At 34.2% G+C, this 19637-nt stretch overlaps 2 protein-coding genes and 1 non-coding gene across 4 annotated transcripts; 2 read left to right on the top strand and 1 right to left on the bottom strand.

The window, feature by feature from the left end:
* Positions 1–5319: 5319 nt before the first annotated feature.
* Positions 5320–7945, top strand: LOC121762807 (acyl-lipid omega-3 desaturase (cytochrome b5), endoplasmic reticulum-like). Of its 2 annotated transcripts, none has more exons than XM_042158815.1 (8): positions 5320–5739; positions 5849–5938; positions 6021–6087; positions 6192–6284; positions 6367–6556; positions 6638–6718; positions 7233–7370; positions 7541–7945. In XM_042158815.1, exons 1-8 carry the CDS (start codon positions 5432–5434, stop codon positions 7642–7644), a joined length of 1071 nt encoding a protein of 356 aa, XP_042014749.1. In that variant the 5' UTR covers positions 5320–5431; the 3' UTR covers positions 7645–7945. The 2 variants fall into 2 exon arrangements, with proteins under 2 accessions (XP_042014749.1, XP_042014748.1); XM_042158814.1 differs by having other exon boundaries at positions 5324–5739; positions 6367–6552.
* An 8784-nt stretch (positions 7946–16729) lies between these two features.
* On the top strand, positions 16730–17945 carry LOC121761196. The gene is made up of 2 exons (XM_042156804.1): positions 16730–17417; positions 17537–17945. The coding sequence occupies exons 1-2, from the start codon at positions 16850–16852 to the stop codon at positions 17857–17859; spliced, it is 891 nt and encodes a 296-aa protein (XP_042012738.1). The 5' UTR covers positions 16730–16849; the 3' UTR covers positions 17860–17945.
* A 437-nt stretch (positions 17946–18382) lies between these two features.
* TRNAE-CUC lies at positions 18383–18455 on the bottom strand. Its single transcript has one exon. It is a non-coding gene; the product is annotated as a tRNA-Glu (tRNA).
* Between the last annotated feature and the right edge of the window lie 1182 nt (positions 18456–19637).

The raw sequence follows: 19637 nt of genomic DNA, 5'->3' as shown, positions 1-19637 counted from the left end.
TCTGACGAACGTTTCCTTGACCTCCTGAAGAGTTGTTGTACTGATTTCCTGGACCCTGGTAATTGTTTTGAAAATTCCTTTGGTGCGGTGGTACATAAAAGTTCCCTTGATTGTTCTGATTTCTGTTTCCCCAGCTCGAGTGGTCTCTTTGGTTCCGATTGATCCAGTTGCCCTGCCCCTCTTGGTTCCTTCCTTTCCAGTTACCTTGTCTCTCGGGTTGAGGTGCAAACTGCTGATTCGGTTGTGGTGCTGACTGGTTCTGTTTGTTGTCAGTCCATCTAAAATTTGGATGGTTCCTCCAGGGTGCATCTCTCTGTCTCCCTGGATTCCAACTCCCATCGGGATTCCAACTTCCCATTGCATTGACTTGGGCCTGATAATCTCCTTCCTGGGTCCCGTAATATTGCTGAATTTGATTATCTCCTGGACTAGGAGATTTCTCCTTCCCTTGTGAAGCTAGTGGATTTGTCTTTTCAATCGCGTTCAAAAGAGCCTTCTCGAGCCTGTCAATCCTTGCCTCTACTTTATCATCTTCTTGCTCTCTTATGGCATTCACCGATCCTCTCCTCACTGTATTCCTAGGGTTATCGTACGCCTTCTTAGCGTCGATCAACTTCCCCAGGATTTCTCTTGCTTCACTTCCCCTTTTTCTGGTGAAATTCCCCCCGCTCGAGGAATTCATTAAATCCTTCGACTCAGGAGTCGCCCCTTCGTAAAATACAAAGGTTGAAAATGCCACGGAGGACATCTGATAATGTTTATGATTGTGGAGTATTTCTAATGCGCCACATGGAAACATACAAGGGTGAGCGCGAAGGTTATTGGAATTGTGGCCTGAAAAAGTCAAGTCCGGGTGTACTTCAGAGCTTGAAAGCCAAGTATTTTTCAGCGTTGATGTTAGCAGAAAACAACCATGAAAGTTTCAACAACAAAATCATATAGCAGCATACTACGAGGAGGAAAGCAAACACAGTGTAATCGATATTGAGAAAATGATAGCAGGATATTTAAAGAAGAAATAATAATTTTAGGAGATCAAGTTTTGGAATAGACATACATCTGTTTAGAGCAATTGAGAATAAAGTTATACGGCTTTTAATATTGTTCATTATTAGCCTGAAATACTTCATTGGGTAACAAATTTAGTTCATTTCACAGATCTATTGACTATTGATAGATGATTGACAAATGGAAAATATATCAAAGTAAGATTAATAATTTACTATATACTTTTTCTGGTAAGAGATTGAAAGGTTAACACTTAATGAAACAAATGAAAAAAAGAGATTTTAGTTTATGTCAATTAATAAACTAAACTACATAACTATAAAATATTTCAGTCTCGACATAAGAAAAACACCATAATAAAGAACAAATACATCATTATAAAAATACTTCACACAGTCTATTCTCTTTAAGCTTGTAAAAAGTTTAAACAAATTCAAATTCAAAGTGTAAATGAAGTAATAAACTACAAGACTGAAGTACAGAACTAAAAGAATGAAGAACAAAACATATTCGAATGAAGTAATAAATGTTGGAACGGAACTACTGGAACAGAACAGAACAACCAGCCTCATCACTCATTTTTCCTTCAACTACGTTATTTTCTCCTTCTAGCTTTGAATCTAAATCTGAATCTGTATAAAAAAGAGTGCCTCCTTGATTTTGTAGATCATCCATAATTGGTCCAATACTACCTTCTTCATCATTGGTCTATGTAGATCCATCTTCAACGGCAGAATTTGTCGGTGTCGTTCCTAGTCCATCGAGATGTTGATGATTTTCACGTGAGGAATTCTCCATGGATGAGATTAAGAAGAAACGAAATTGAGGCAGATCGCGGATTTGATGCAGATCGCGATTGTCCTGCGATGCAGATTGTGAACTGATGCAATTGCAAAACGATCGTGAATTGAGGCAGCACAATTGTCCGGCGATGGAGATCAATGAAGATTGAAGGAGATTACAGGAAGAAGATCGATGAAGATTGAAGGAGAGTGTGATTGTGTGAGATCCGCGATCGACGAATTGAGAGAAAGAAAGAATCACGTATTTTATGATTATCAATAAACTGACTTCCCAAAATACCCTTTAGCAATTTTTTTGGAATAAAATATTAAAATAATGGTAAATTAATCCTAACCACAAGATTAAGAAAATGGATGGACAATATTTGGTCTCTAGTTCGGTCTGTAAAATTGGTTCGACATTGATCATAAGTCTGCCTAGAATAATTAAAGTATATGTTAAAAATAATCACTATATAATTAACTCTCAGGCCTTGTTCGTAAAGAAAACTCCACGATTGTATAAAAAAAATTTAAGAAATTACTAAATTATTCTATATAATTATATATGAATTTATTTCCTTCCGTATTAATTTACTTGAAAAAGTACTGTAGTATACAATATATATTAGCCTTCCTGTTATAAAAACTACTAATATAACTAGCATTAGGGAGGTCAATCCAACCCGAAACACGTGGGTCGGCCCGAATAGCCCGGTAAAATTAGTGGGCTAGGGCTGTAATTTTGTAACCCAAATAAAAAAACCGGCTAAATGGGTTAGCCCGAATGGGTTGGCGGGTTATATGGGTTGGCCTGAACGAGTTGCGGGTCGGCCTGACGGGTTGCCACTTTTAATTAAAAAATATTAGATTTTAGGAATCTTTTGTATTTTTGAATTTCATGTGACACAATCATTAGTCTTCTTCAATCTTCATTTAACATTTTTTCATTCGATCTCACACTATTAACTCTCAAGTTCCACCTTGACTCATTATTTCATCGTCCCATCATCTGTCACTACTTTCTTACTACTACCAAAGCCAATCAAGACAAAATTAAAAACTAACCCACAACAATATCAATAAATGTACTCCCTCCGTCCCGCACTACTCGCACTTATTTCCTTTTTGGGCGTCCCAAGTTACTTGCACTCTTTCCATTTTTAGTAAAAAATTTCACCTACAGCCGTCATTTTTTACTTTCCTATACACTCATTCCTTAATCTCCGAGCCAAAAAGGAAATGAGCGAGTAGCCCGGGACGGAGGGAGTATCATTTTAATAAATATTCATGTCAGATACTCCCTCCGTCCCAGGCGAAGTGAAACGTATTCCCTTTTGGTACGTCCCAACCTAAGTGAGACGTTTCATTGTTTAGCAACTATCACCTCACTCCTCTCACCTACTTTATCCTCTCATCTCTCCTACTTTATCCTCTCATTCTCTTTCTTACTTTATCATTTCTCTTACTTTTTTTCTCTCTTTCTCTTTCTTACTTTACTCTCTCTCTCTCTCTTACTTTACTATCAATAATTTAATTCACTAAACACCACTACCTAAATTCTTGTGCCAAAATAGAAACTTCTCGCTTAGGCTGGGACGGAGGGAGTATGATTTTTAACTTTCATAAAGAATTAATTATGAACAATACCTATATAATGACATGAAAACAAGCTTTAATTCAAATTGATTGATTTAATTTTGACTTATTTTTATTTATGTTGTGGTTGGTCGAGATGAAAGACTGCTCTCCAATTATTACTGAAGAAAACTATGAAAATTTGATGATTTTATATGATTCTAAAACTAAGAAAAAAATATCAAAAATATTAAATCATTTTATAGGAAAAATTTTGATACAACTTTAATTAAAAAAACACACTTCATTCAAGGATGAGTTTGATACAACATTAATTAAAAAATATCAAAAATATTAAATCACTTAATTTTGATACAACATTAATTAAAAATACCAAGAATGAGTTTGTCCCACATCGAAAGTGGAACATAAAACATTCAAGGATGTCTCTATAAAAGAGAAACGACCAAGAATGAGTTTGTCCCACATCGAAAGTGGAACATAAAACATTCAAGGATGTCTCTATAAAAGAGAAACAACCAAGAATGAGTTTGTCCCACATCGAAAGTGGAACATAAAACATTCACGGATGTCTCTATAAAAGAGAAACAACCAAGAATGAGTTTCATAAAAAAATATTAAATAATAAAAATTAAAATTTCCGCTCGCCGATCGGGAGCCTGCAATGGCGGCGAGCGGACCGGCGAGCGCATTGCCCAGCGCTCGCGAATCGGCGTGCGCTCGCCGATTTTTTCGCCGAAATGACGCTCACCGGTTACAATGGTTCGGCGAGCGCCGGAGATCGGCTAACCGGTCCGCTCGCCGCCATTGTGGATGCTCTAATAACTTAACTAGCAGAACATGGTGAGATATCGAGATATTCAAATATAGATCCAAATTCATCTTCTCCTACATTAATCGCACATATTTTACTACATAAATAAGCACTCAAGGGTGGATCTATGGTCGGACATGCCTCGACTATCACCCGAGTATTTTTTTTGTTGTTATTATTACCCTTTTTATCTGCAAAAACATAATTTCTCATGTTCAAACTTATTCATAAATTCCAAAATTATAATTTTACTCTTTTATTTATAAAATAATCTTAACTCCTTGTTTAATGTACTCCCTCCGTCCCAAATTTTGTGCTTATTTCATTTCGTCCCACAAAGTTTGTCACATTTCATTTTTACTATCACATTTCACTAATATATTTACACTCATATTTTATTATAAAACTAATATATAAAACTATGATATATTCCATATTCCACTATTTTTTGGGTTCACTTAGTACTCCCTCCGTCCGAGATTAAATGTCTTATATTTGAACGGCATGAGTTTTAAGAAATTGTTTAATTTTATGTAGTAAATTGGGTAGAAAAGCTAGTGGAATATGTGATATATTTTTATATATTGACTTTATAATAAAATTGGAATGAAATTAGTTAGTGGAATGTATGGTCTACTTACTAAATATAGTAAAAATAAAATGAGACATTTATTGGCGGACGGACGAGAAAGGAAAAATGAGAAATTTATCGGACGGAGGGAGTAAATTTTATGGAGTGGAAAGAGTACATTAAATATGAGTACAAATCATGAAAAAAACAAATTAATATTCCTACTACTATAGTTTACATTTTACACCTACATACATAAAAACAAATTACGATTGAAATACTCCCTCCGTCCCGCACTACTCGCACGTATTTCCTTTTTGGGCGTCCCAAGTTACTTGCACTCTTTCCATTTTTAGTAAAAATTTTCACCTATAGCCGTCATTTTTGACTTTCCTATACACTCATTCCTTAATCTCCGTGCCGAAAAGGAAATGAGCGAGTAGCTCGGGACGGAGGGAGTATAAAAAAAACAGATCTGCGAAACCTCATATACGTAAATTTTCAAAATAGAGGTAGTATTTCACAGTATTCTCTCTCCTCCACAAATGTGAACACGTATATCAATTCCACTCTATATATACGCATACATACCCCACTCACTCACGCCTATTCCATTCCTTTTGTAACTGAAAACTCTCGATTCGAAACCCCCGGAAAATGGCCGTTTCTTCCGGTGCCGACGCTGAGCACCACGGCCAATACGAGCACCTCGGAAAGCGCGCCGCCGACAAATTCGACCCGGCCGCGCCTCCTCCGTTCAAGATCGCCGACATCCGCGCCGCCATCCCGCCGCATTGCTGGGTCAAGGACCCCTTCCGCTCCCTCAGCTACGTCGCCTGGGATGTTTTCGTCGTCGCCGCGCTCTTCGCCGCCGCCGCCTATTTCGATAGCTGGATCTTCTGGCCCATCTACTGGGCGGCCCAGGGCACCATGTTTTGGGCCTTGTTCGTCCTCGGCCACGATTGGTAATAAACGATTAGTGATACTAATCCATTTTCTATTCTTCTGTATTTATTACAATGTCGTGTTTTTATTTTTAGGGATACTGAAATTACTAATTTTGATTTATTGCAGTGGACACGGGAGTTTTTCGGACAACACCACGCTGAATAACGTGGTGGGACATGTACTACATTCCTCAATTCTTGTACCTTATCATGGATGGTTAGTCTTTCACTTTGATTAAACTATTTTTATATTTTAAATAATTTCAATGGGTAATATAGATCTGCATTTTACTACGTAGGCGAATTAGCCATAGAACACACCACCAGAATCATGGTCACGTGGAGAACGACGAGTCATGGGTTCCGGTAATTAACATTTTTTAAATATATAAAAAAATAAATTTGGATTGGAAAATGGAAATGGATGTTTAATTAATTGCATTTGCATTTGCATTTGCATCATTTTGCAGCTGACTGAGAATTTATACAAGCAGCTGGATTTCTCAACAAAATTCTTGAGATACAAAATCCCATTCCCCATGTTTGCCTACCCTCTATACTTGGTACTCTTTTTACTATAAGTTATAAATTGAAATTAATTTCCAAGACATAGGAAATTAAAAGATTGAATTGATTTAATGTCAGTGGTATAGAAGCCCCGGAAAAAGTGGATCTCACTTCAACCCATATAGCAGTTTGTTCAAACCCAATGAGAGAGATTTGGTGATCACTTCCACCATTTGTTGGGCTGCAATGCTTGCTTCTCTCCTCTATGCTTCCACCATTGTTGGCCCAACCATGTTCTTCAACCTCTACGGCGTTCCTTATTTGGTTGGTAACAACACTAAATTACTATTACTACTTCATCAAACTCAATTACTATCATTTTATTAATATTTCAATATTTATGGGACAGATATTCGTTGTGTGGCTGGACACGGTTACATATCTGCATCACCATGGTTACGACAAGAAACTCCCTTGGTACCGCAGCAAGGTACTATTATTATTATTATTATTTACTAAATTAATTTTAATTTTAATTTTAATTTTAGTTTCATTGTCACTACTAGTATTAATGTCGCATTGCCATTGTCAACACAAATATCTTTGTTCGATCAACTATTATAGTATTATTTAATTTGTTTGGCTTAAAAATCCCACCTACCCATTAATTACTTTGTAATACTAGTAGTATATTACTAATGCTTTTTTAGTTTTCATTTCCCAAAGTATTTAGATCTATTTTGCTTTTTACCTAGATCTATTATTAATTTTTCCTAATTGTTTTAATGACTTGGTTATGTCTTTTGGTTACAATTAGAAAGAGAATCGGGCCCAGTTGTCCAAAACTCTGACTATTCACTGTACATTTTAATTGTATGCTAGTATTAAAGTGGTCCAGTGTCCACTCAAAATATCATGAATTGGTTTATTATTCTAAATCTAGATCGTTCATTCTGCTTCACAAGTAGTTGTAGTTATTTATGCCTTTTGTCTTGTAATTGCAGGAATGGAGTTATTTACGTGGAGGATTGACGACAGTAGATCAAGACTATGGAATATTCAACAAAATTCACCACGATATTGGCACCCATGTTGTTCACCACCTCTTCCCTCAGATCCCACATTACCATTTAGTGGAGGCGGTGAGAATTTATAGATCTCTAATCTTAAATTATTAATTCATTTAATCAAACCCTAATCATGTACCCAACAATACTTTTAATCTTTCTTAATTACTTCATTACCGTTTATTTGTCCTATTGTATGATTTTTTTTTATTATTGATAGAAAGAAAATATGATGGATTTTGCAGACGAGGGAGGCGAAAAGGGTGCTCGGAGATTACTACAGAGAGCCCAGAAAATCTGGAGCAGTTCCGTTTCACTTGGTTCCGACGTTGTTGAAAAGTCTAAGTAGAGATCATTATGTGAGTGACAATGGAGACATAGTTTACTATCAAACAGATGGAGAACTATTTTCTTCTAAAGAGATTTAGTGATTGGCTCTAAACACCCAAAGCATAGTAGATTTATTTAAACTAGCTTTTTGGGGCCTCATTATTTTCACAACACAAATAATTGTGTGCAACAATTAGCCTTTTAAATAACTGTAGTAAGATTTTTAGGTTGCAGTTTTGCTCTCCCTTGTTTTTTTTCTTTCCTTATGATCAATTATGTAATGTTGCTTTAAATAAAGTTTACTTGTTGTTTTACCAAAACAAATGTTGTTTTTGTTTGTTTGTTTCGTTAACTGCTTTATGATGTTTTTAACTATTTGTGGAGTAGTAATATTGATTAATAGATGTGATTATTTCAATAATAATTAGAAAAATATCTGGACATCCGATGATGGAGATTATTTTGTAATTTACAAACTTTCATTGTAAAATTAGAAAAGTATGTATACTAATTTTCAACCAACTAATCAACCATATAGTTCTTGATTGCAATGAAGTGTATAGTTTGGTGGCATTAATTAAGTTCAGCCAATTTGTTTGCTTTTCTTGGTCGGTGATATATATGTTCGATACCAGTTATAAACCGAATAACCTTTAAAATGGTAAATATTCAAACAATTTAAACGAAGAGTGAAAAATGAAATATTACAAACAACTATGCATGCGCTTTTTATAATGTGAAAATGAATGGTGGATATATAATGATGTTGGAATAAACGAAAATAAATTAGGTTTTTTTGGAGTGTAGCCAAAATTTCACTCGGGCAAAAATATATTATAACAAACCTTGAATAATTGAGAGAAGGCCTTTAAAGGAAAATTTAAATAAATTAGAAGGAAAATGTATTTATGAGAGGGGGCATTTGCCCCATCTAGAAGTCATGTCGCTTCGATGCCACTGATTTTTATAGTAGAAATATATAATTATCAAGGTTATTGGCACCTAATATCATGAAATTTTCAAAAAGTTAGATTTTTTCGACGAATTTTGAAATTAGCAAATAATATCATGAACTTCACCCCGAGTTTGTTATTTCTCACCAATGAAAAAATTCCGGCTATATTAATAGATTGAAGAACAAATTTGGAGGGTGTGCTTCAAGAAAAACTATTTTCAAATATTGAAAATCTTGAAACTCTCGAAGTTGTTGTCGAGAAATTACGAAAAAAATCTGTATCTTGATATTATTTGGTGGAATTTTTTCATTGGCGGGAAATAACAAACTCAGGGTAAAGTTCGTGATATTATTTATCAATTTCAAAGTTCGTGGGAAATATCCAACTTTTTGAAAGTTCCATGGTATTAGGTGCAAATATCCCTAAATATTATCTAAATTTAGATGTAATGTAGAATTCTTTTGTACTTATGTATACTAGAATATATAGATAATTTGTAGAAGAATTAGATATACAATCATGTAGAATTCTTAAGATATTATGCAATAATATCTACATTTTTATATAAAAAAATCTAGATATTTAGAATATAAAAACAATTGAATAGAAACTTCCACGATATAGAATGAATGCTTATATATGGGTGTATTATATCATTTGCACAAGTTGTATGGGGTTATTGTAGTATCAACAAGCAACATTATTGTATCCAAAGATATTAATTAGCTACTCAAGTAGTTTAAATTATTTCCCTTCACTATCTAGACCATAAAAAATATTGGGTTTTTATTAAATCTTATTTTTTTAAGTAATAAATCAAAGCAAATAATAACAAGTAATAAACAAAGCAAATAATAAATCATGGAAAACTAAGAGTTGAAGAAACAGAGCCCTATGAGTTGGCAATTCAGAGCAATTCCAAACTATGCTAACAATGGTTTCAAGATCCATTAAGTTATCACAAAAGTACTGTCTTTTCTTGAAGTACATAATATGTAGAGCACAACTTAAAACCAACAATGGTTTCAAGATCCATTAAGTTATCACAAAAGTACTATGTCTTCTCTTGAAGTACACAATATGTAGAGCACAACTTAAAACCGAAGTCATCTTCCGGAATTAAGTTAATAACTCCTTAAAGCTCATAAGATACAAATGATGAATCAAATAAATGTATAAGCATAAGAGAAATTGAAATAATTGTACGATTGTAAGGCATAGAAAAATGAATTCAAATAAACATAGAAATCATTGCATTTGTTCCATAGAACTCTATATAAGGTTATCCAAACATTTTCATAAGAGTCAAATAATTAATGAAATAAAACATGATAAAACCACACCCTTAGATCAGAGAAATCATGATTGTATGAACTCGGTGGAATGATTGGGAGGACTCCTTTCTTCAATTATTCAATATCTAGGTTATTTTCTTTCTCTAGAATGTGTATATGGTGGGGAATGCTCTCAAAACCGTGTAGGGGTTGTATATAGAGAGCCCCAAGTTGCTAAACATGACCAGAGTTTGAAAATCCCTCAAAGAAAGAAGGTATTTTCCATGTTTTTCTCGGTAAGGCCGCTTGGCTATGTCACAGGGCTTTACCCGGGTGACTCAACTTTATTTTACTCAAATAATACCCGCAAGTGTACGGAGTTATCGTAGCAAATAGCAAGCAATAGTATATCATATCCCACAGAGACAATTAAGTGTAAATCTAAGTACCACGAACAAATTTCAACTACTAGCCAGATGATCAAGAATTTTGGTTTTGAAACTAACAACTACTAAAAGCATATAAATTCAGAGATTGAAATAAAGCACTTAAACAAGAAAGCAATTGAGCAAGATGTAGAAAATGATAGAGAAATATGCATAATTCAAGGATCCGATGCATAACTCATAGCCTAACCCAATTGAAACCGATTTACCATTTAAAGTCTATAGAATTGTTGAATCAATCACAATTGTAGATTAAACCCTCTCCCGAGGTGAGAACTCCATAGATTAGGTGTAATAATTGAAGTCCCCTTCTAATTCTTAGACCTAACTCCCAAAAGTTTGATTGGATTAAAGATCCCACTCATAATCTCAACTCTCCCGATATCTATTGAATTAAGGTATGAATTACTCCTCTTTCAAGATTAAATATGTCATCTCTCGATTACTCTAAGAAACCCTAACACTCCCAATTGGTGATCAAGCAATAGATAGGAAAAAAAGCACAAGAATAGTTCAAACAATTGCAAGAGAAAAATAAAAATGAAGTCAATTGGATTAAAACTATAAATCAATGCATCTTCACCAAGAATTCTACATGAAAAGTTTAGCTACTCATGTTCATGGTAGATAACAAAAAGAAACCAAGAAAAACAGAGGAAATCATGATACGAATTACAATTTGCAGAGGAATTGAAGCTTGAATCTTCAATCTTCTTTCAAGAGTTCTTCAGAGAAAGAGAGTGTGTGTGTGTGTGTGTGTTTGACGCCGGGTGTGGAATGCCAAGAATTGACCTAATTCTTCCTTCTTATTTTCGTCTTCTAAAAATCGCGTTTGCAGTGAGAAAAACACCAAAGTGACAGACCCGGCCGGGTGGTATTATTGAACATGAAATTCACCCGGCCGCGTGAGATTTTCTGGACAGCGCAGTGTTCGTAAAACGGCCATAACTTCTTCTACCGAACTCCGATTGAGGCGTTTAAGATACCCACACGAAGCTCTTTCAAAGACGAAGAGAATGATATGAATTAGGGGCTGATTGGACTTCAAAATCTCCAGTAAAATTGTCTCAAACCAAGGTTGCTGCACATCGACATATTTTGTACCTTTTTCTACACATTCTTTACAAAATGATCAACATACCAACATAATAAAGAAGTAGATATAAACACGCCTAATAATAGACTAAATATGATCAATTTCATACCAAACCACCCCTAAAACCATGTAAAATCCAAGCATGTCACTGGGCAGGTTGGCCCTTTTGGACAACACACAATTTTCGTAAAACGAGCATAACTTTCTCTGTAAAACTCCGATTGAGGCGTGTAAGATCTACGCAAAACTCTTTTAAAGACGAAGAGATTGATATCGGCTATTTAGGAATCAGCATTGTACTCCTTTATTCCTTTAAAGCTCAACAAACTTGTCAAAACAACTAATTAATGTATAATTGACTTAAATACCTAATTCAATCTATGAAACTCAATAATAAAACACGTCAATCTACTAATTAAAAACTATAAAATATCAACTTTATCCCCTCTAAACTATATTGATCGTCGTGCATATCTCTTATTTCATGAAGTTGATACCAAACACATCTCACGGTTAAACTCTACTACATACGTCATATATTAAGCAATCTTTTATGAGACAATGAAATAAGACCTTCAATTTTTTTGCATGATTGTTTATTTCAAATTAGTTTTAGATATTTTTTTTAGCATAGAACTCCAAGACGAAATTCAATATATAATAAAAAATAGATCAAATCAATTTATTATTTTAAAAGATAATGGATCAAAAATAACTTAATTTTAAATAAAGTAAAGTATTTTAAAATTAATAATAAAATATAAACTATAAGATAAAAGATACTACTTGAACTCTGGATCTCACAAATTTAAAATATAAAACAAAAGTGTATAATGTGTGATGTAATCAGAAAACCTGAAATATAGAATTGAAAATTCAATATAAACTGTAAATAACAAAAAAATGTTTGATTTATATGAGATTCAATCTCTCACCTCACTCAACAAGACAAACACAGAATTGTTGAGGACCATATACCCTATGCTTTAGTGTGTCTCCGCCACTGACAATTTTAGTTTTCCAAATAATCGGTCCACATAGTTTGTATTATAACACCCAAAAAATCTACTATGTAAGATAAAAATGAGTGACAATAAATTAGATGATAAAACTTAATTAGCTATGGCCTTTTGAATTTGACACAAGATGTTTACAAGTCAATTTATATGTTTAAACTCTAAATGAGATCATGTTCAAATGTCTATTTTGGTCTTTCAAAATCCCGACGGTATGATATAGCTAATCAATTTCGGTGTTTCAAACACAAAACGAGATGATGCCCACATGTCAACTCTAATATTTTCATTCTAGATGAGGTGATGCTTATAAGTTCGTTTTGATGTTCTAATTTTCAAACTTTATACAAGATGGTACTTAGTAATTATTCATTCTATCTCATTCAAGACGTTCACCTTTTTGTTTAGTTTGTCACACTTTAAAAATAAATTCCTCTCTCATCGTTAAAATATTCAACTATTTTTTTTCCTCTCAATTTACTTCACCTAACAACTCTTAAAATCGTGTACTATTAAGAATGTGGACATTTTGTTTGGGATGAAAAGAGTTGTTATAATATGAGGAGCTCGAGATGAGATTATGCTTAGAAGTTAGTTTTTATCTTTCAAGTTTTAAATGAAATAATACTCTTTTAAGTCCAACAACGTTCAATACTACAGTATCGATCTTTCAAATTTCAAATGAGATAATGCTCATATGACCAATGTCCAATGTGATCTTAAATTATTACGCATCCGTCAATTTAAAAAATAAGCAATTGCAAGTATGCAACACGCCAACCCTTGATTATATTCATTATTCCACATCAAATTTACGTAATTTTCTTCTTGTTTTTGTGAAATTAATGGGCCGGTAATTTTTGGCACGATACGATAACACGACACGAACCCGCACAAAATTAATGGATTTGGGTCAAGGCTTATTGGGTTCGTGTCCTTATCGGGTCGACACGTTAAGAACACGGAAATTTCGTGTCGTGTTCGTGTTCGTGTTACCAGTTAAGAAATTATGTTTTAATATTATTGATTTTTACTATTATTTTAAATACCTAAATTTCATGTCGTGTTTGTGTCGTGTTCGTGTTGGATTTTGTTGGATTTTGTTGTTATGAAGTATGAATCTATTGATCTTATTATTCATCACACTAGACTGTGTAATCAGATTTTAAGTTCCTAATTAGATTCAAGGTTTTATAATTTTTAAATCATGAATAGTTGTTATCTTATTGTTATTATATTCTTACCGTGTTATCAGGTCGTGTAGTTATAGTATCGTTATCGTGTCGTGTTGACCCAAGATGGTTCGTGTCATTAATGGGTTCGTGTCGTGTTCGGGTTTGAGGGTAGCAGTTCGTGTTCGTGTTTGAGATTTTCTTAACGGGTCGTGTTCGTGTTTATCCTTATTGGGTCGTGTCCTTATCGTGTTGACATGATAACTACTCAACACGCACGATTTGCCACCGTCTAACATCAATTTTTTTAATATAAAAATGATATTTCCATTCCATAAATCAAAATCGTTATAAAATCACGAAAATGAATGAAATTATTATTACTCCAATTGAATTGTACAACCAATCTGGATCAAATCAAATTAATTATAAAATAACTCCTATAAAGTTTATTTCATAAGCTATAACTTATATAAAGACTATTTTTTTATGTTTCGATAATATAAAGTAATTATAACTCACTACATAAAGTGATTCTCTTCGAATTTCAACATATGATCATATGCTAATTAAGTGATTCTTCCTTGCTGCTTTTGCAGTTGTCTGAAATTTGAATAATTCTTGTGTTTTTCTCGTTCAAATTGATTAGTTATTTCGTATGAATGTTGTTAGAGCTAATTAGATAAATCGGGATATGAAATAAATAACTGGAAACTAGGATAGTCCACTATTTAATTAATACTCCCTTCGTCTCACCTTACGAGTTCTGGTTTACCATTTTTGGGTGTACCACTTTAAGAGTTCTAGTTGGAATATTTCATAAATGATATTAAGCCTCACATTCCACTAACATTTTTCTACTCACATTTTATTATAAAATTAATATAAAAAGTAGGATCCACATCCCACTATCATTTTTCACCAACTTTCCTTTACATTTCTTAAAACTTGTGTCAAATTCAACTGGGATTCCTAAAGTGGGACGGAGGGAGTAGAATTTAAGAGAGTTGAGATTTTATATGAGACTTTTAGATTTAATGTTTTGGGGAATTAGATGTGTTGGTATTTAAAGGGAACTTTGATATCAACATAATATATGGATTTCTCATCTGATAACATTAAACTACTCCATATCACTTTTTCAAAGTGATTTTTTATACTGTAAAGAGATTTTCATCTTCCTAAAATGCGGCAGCCATTTTCTTTCAAATCTTCTGCAAGTTTTCTATTCTCAAAATTTGTTCAGCCCTTCAATATCATTCAGCTCCAGCGATTTAATCTTTCAATAATATCTAAATAAAATTTAAATGAAAAAATCTTGTTGGGAGGGGCTTAACATTCCCTGCTTTATCTACTAATTTTAATTTAATTATTTTTCTTTTTTTTCAATTTTATTACATCAATTTCGTATTAAAATTTATGTCCGTACTTAAAATCTCAATTTTTAGGAATGGGAGTGACTGCTGCACATCCAACTCCAATAACAAAATGTTTGGCTGCGCATTGCTCTTTGAAAGAAATTCGTGAACGGTTACGTTTACAAGATTTAATATTTAACTCCAAAAACAAAATGTTATGCTGCAATTATTGTGGTAATAATGAAATGATTTAAATTCGTTAAGTTACTTATTATTTTCATAAGTATTTGTGATGTTTATGTTACATTGATACGGTGTAATAGTAGCAAGTGGAGTGTATGATTGGTTGCGGTAATAAATGATAATTATATGAATAAGTAATTACTTTTAGATAATTCATGATTCATAGAGAAATATGGTTGTATGTATGAGTTACATCCATCTTTACATTTATTTACTCAATTCAAAAAGCTGTAATTTATAAAACATGATCAAGGTAAAAAAAAGGCAATATACAGGTTTTCATCTAATTACCACTATAAAAAAGAAGTCTGTTTCGAAAGTGCAGGATATATCCTATTTTACTGGGTACTATTTTTGTGGTGAGTTTGATATGGATGGCCATGGATAATGAATAAGCCAATCAGATGTAAAAACATGAGAACACGGTCCCCTTCTATCCATCACAACGAGTGGTTCAATTGTTTGTGTACATTATATTTGTAGCAAACAATATTTGTGGTAGCTAATGCAATTTAATTATTTCATGTGATTTGTATTTCAAGAGGGCACGTGATGCTAATTGTCTTCCTCCTCAACGCCAAAGCTTCATATATATGCCCTCGGTAACTTTTAATTTAGCCCAATTTTAATTTTTACCGTTTAATTTAGATTCATTGTAAGTCTACAAATACAAGGTACATGATTATTTCTTCATTTTTTTGAATTACACATGCTATGTATATATATATATATATATATCATTTCTCGAGTTAATGTAAAAAGATTCTTAGTTTACACAAGAACTTTTAATTTTAGAAAATTTTACCCGCGACATTTCAAACATTGCAATGACGCGTGACTTCTTTTTTGGCAAAATTAACCCTCATATCTTCTTCTCGTCACTTGAGTATTAATAAATCGAGTGTAATATTGTATGAGTTGAGAATAACAAGGTTGTGTGGTTGTATTTTGGTGATACTGTGACTTAAGTGATGCATGTAATGTCAACCGGTAGGTGACCAAAAAAGACATACTCTCTTCGTCCCAAGTTACTTGAGTCGTATTCCTTTTTGGGTTGTCCCAAGTTACTTGAGTCATTTCTCTTTTTGGCTAAAAACAAAACATCTAATCACATACTTTATTCTTTCTTTTACTTTACTCTCTCTTCTTTCTCCGTAAAAGCGCTAATACTTGTACGTGACTAAAAAATTATTGAAATGATAATAAAATAGAAGGCAATAATCTTGGTTCAAATGTAAGAAAATTGAAGGGTTGAGGATTTGTATAGATCTCCTCTCTGCAAACAATAGACATGGGACCAAGACAAGAATCAAGAAAACAAATTGGGTTCAAAAGTAGCAATATGTTTTTTCAAAAGGACAAAGCTGCAGCAATTGACAATTGGAGAGACTTGGCGTGGGAAACACCACTTTTTTTCTTTCTCCATCACCTTTGCTAATCACTCTCACATTCACATTCACATTCTCATTCAAACTCAAAAGCCCGCCACCCCCTACCCCACCACCAAAAACAATTCAAATTCTCTATTTCCTTTTTCCCTTTTCCACTCTTCACTTTTTTCCTTCCTTGGTTTTCAAATTCAAGACCTCTTTTTGTCCCCTCTTTCCTCGATCATTCATTTCTCCAATAATTTGTGAAGGCCTCACTTGCTCTGATCCATTACATGAGGCCTACGCCTTCCCCTTCGTGTTCGTCTCCTTCGTCGTGTGGAGGCCGGGGCTGGAGAATCACGTCCCCCGCCTGCTTGTCAAGAATCCTGAGACGCATTCTCTGCTTCAGCAACCTCCCCTTGTGCTCTTTTGATCATTTCCGAGCAGACGAGAGGGAGAGCCCGGGGAAGACCAGTGCCTCGGGCTCTACTCCAGGAGTAGTGGCCCGACTCATGGGACTGGACTCACCAGTCCCACGAGCAGGGCCAGTTCATGAGGAGATCGCGGCTAACAAGCTGAAGACACCGGTGAGGCGGCTGCGCGGCCTCCCTCCGTATCAAGAGCTCGAAGACGACAAATTCTTCATTCTAAGCTTTGAAAAGAGGCGCCAAAGGAAGTCGAAAAAAAGAGAGAGTTTAGAGGGGAAGAACAAAGAGAATGAGAATCCAGAAAAATCAAAGAGAAAAATGGGCAAAAAATATGCAGTTTCGTTAGAAAATGAAGGTGATTCAGAAAATTCGAGCCCAAATTCTGTTCTTGAATTTTTGGGGTATTCAGCTGATCAAGAATCTGTTTCTTCAGGTTTGTAACATTCACATTCACCATTTATCATGAAAATTAATACTATTCTTAGTCACTACTTTATACTCTATTAGTAAACTTTTTTTTTGTTTTTGGTTCAAATTAAAAATGTGATGCAGGGGAAATTTCAAGATTGGCGAATTCGAAGACGAGGAGGCCGTTGTCGGAGGAGCTGGAGAGCTGCGGAGAGTCCAACGGGAAGCTCTCGAATGACAGAGTCGAGCGAGAAGAGGAAAACATGGTTAGGAGATCCTACTCCAATTATTATGCAAACTTTGGTGGAATTGGAAAATTGGCTGCAATGGAGATTGTGAGAACAAGTTGGTTGCATGATGGATTACTCACAAATAAGCATTGTGTATTGAAGATTGGTAGAGATGTTGCATCAAGTATATTAGATCATCTACTAGAAGAGCTTCTTACTAACATACCAAAATTTTGACTAGTTTGTAACATATATTTCGCCTATTTGTAATATAGTAGTAGTAATATAACAAGAGAAATAGTATAGTTTGATAATTTCATTGAGATCGACTTGTAGTATTTTATCTAATTGTAATCACTAATTAAAAATGAATAAGTATAAAGTAGTTGCAAATTTAAATCGATTCTAATAATTTGATTCTGTTAAATTGTTATTATTAGAATTAGATTCTGTTTATATTTATCAGCATTCGAAAATTGTGGCGGGCCGGGCTGTTTACGGCATATATATATATGGAAACTGTCATCGATTAGAGTCGTGGTGATATCTATTCATAGGTCGTTATGTTATTTATAATAGTAATTCTATTTAATTAATTTATATAGTTCCCATATTTTTTTATCACGAAAAAAAAATGAAATAAATAAACCTTGAAATTGTTCCATCACTAGTTTTAGTGATTGTTTTATATTTTCTTAAAATTTCATAGTGATTTTGAAAATGCAATTTTTAATTATTTTGATTATTTTTCAAAAACGAATTCCGTTGCCGGGACTTGAACCCGGGTCTCTCGGGTGAGAGCCGAGTATCCTAACCAACTAGACTACAACAGAATGTTGTTTCGTTTAATTCCTAAATGTATTTTACAATATACTACTACCAGAGTAATAAGTAGTACGGAGTACTTATTAAGTACCCTTTTGTTACAATTTATTATGAGGTTGTTATTGCTACGAGTCTACGACGCACAATTTTTTAATATTTAACATTGTAATTCTTCTAAAAACATTAATTTTGTTTGGATTTTATCGAGTGAAACTTATAAGAGGAAAATAATATAAAAATTATGTTTTGGGCTGACCTATAAATGCAAATATTTTTATGGGATAACGGCCTAATAGAAAGTACTACTAGTATTTACTAATTTTCCGAGTTCTATTAAAAGTCTTATCAAAACAAAATAAAGATAGGAGTATTGTGTAACTAAAATTAAAGTAGGTATTTTAATACTATTGGAAACAAGCTTCGCTCAGTTAAAATCAGAATTGGTGGCTAAAGGATGAAAGATTTGGAATATTTTTTTTACATTTGGAATAATTGTCGTGCTGCAGTCTCAGGCCACCCGCAACGCGTTACGCGGGTGGCTCGAAGCCCGTTCCTCCGTGACGAGACGCGTGCAGCGTCCCGTCGCGTCCCCAGCCCGCAGAGACACCAGTCTCTCCGAGACGGCCAACGAGACGTCTCGCCACGCGCGTGCGCCACGTGGCGCGGCCCGGCGCCATGCGTGACGCCCACTCGCCGCCCCGTGAGTGAGTTTCGTCATGCTGACGCAATAAATCTTTTTTTTAAAAAAATATTCGAATTTAATAAAAAAAAAATTAAAATTCGAAAAACGGTAATATTACCGTTTTTCGACCGTTTTCCTATTTTTTTATTTTTTTAATTTTTTTACTCTATAAATACTCCTATTTCATCCTCATTTCACACACAAACACACATCTATTCTTCTCAAATCATCTCTCTTTCAACTCCAATTTTCATCTCACATCAACTCTTTTATTCTTCCCCCAAAGTTAATCGATCTAATGGATCCATATGAGCAAATGCGTCGAATAATGGAAGAATCACTTGAAGAAGATCGATGTCGGGAGGCGGAGGAAGCCGTGCCGCCCCAAAGACGCTCCCGGACTTACATCCATCGTAACCGGGAGGAAGCCGCCGCAAGGTTAGTCCGCGACTACTTCAGCGATAACCCGGTTTGGGGAGATACCTACTTCCGTCGACGTTTCCGCATG

This window comes from Salvia splendens, chromosome 13 (genome assembly GCF_004379255.2).
Source record: "Salvia splendens isolate huo1 chromosome 13, SspV2, whole genome shotgun sequence".
Taxonomy (NCBI): domain Eukaryota; kingdom Viridiplantae; phylum Streptophyta; class Magnoliopsida; order Lamiales; family Lamiaceae; genus Salvia; species Salvia splendens.
The sequence above is the reverse complement of the archived record's forward strand: the minus strand, read 5'-3'. Positions and strand labels throughout refer to the sequence as shown.

What these genes read in the sequence shown, in the direction of transcription:
- LOC121761196 (XM_042156804.1), top strand. Translation starts at nt 16,850, where the DNA reads ATGAGGCCTACGCCTTCCCCTTCGTGTTCGTCTCCTTCGTCGTGTGGA. An exon ending in TCAAGAATCTGTTTCTTCAG is followed by an intron (nt 17,418 to 17,536) that starts GTTTGTAACATT and finishes AATGTGATGCAG; the next exon opens with GGGAAATTTCAAGATTGGCG.
- LOC121762807 (XM_042158814.1), top strand. Translation starts at nt 5,432, where the DNA reads ATGGCCGTTTCTTCCGGTGCCGACGCTGAGCACCACGGCCAATACGAG. An exon ending in TTCGTCCTCGGCCACGATTG is followed by an intron (nt 5,740 to 5,848) that starts GTAATAAACGAT and finishes GATTTATTGCAG; the next exon opens with TGGACACGGGAGTTTTTCGG. An exon ending in ATTACCATTTAGTGGAGGCG is followed by an intron (nt 7,371 to 7,540) that starts GTGAGAATTTAT and finishes TGGATTTTGCAG; the next exon opens with ACGAGGGAGGCGAAAAGGGT.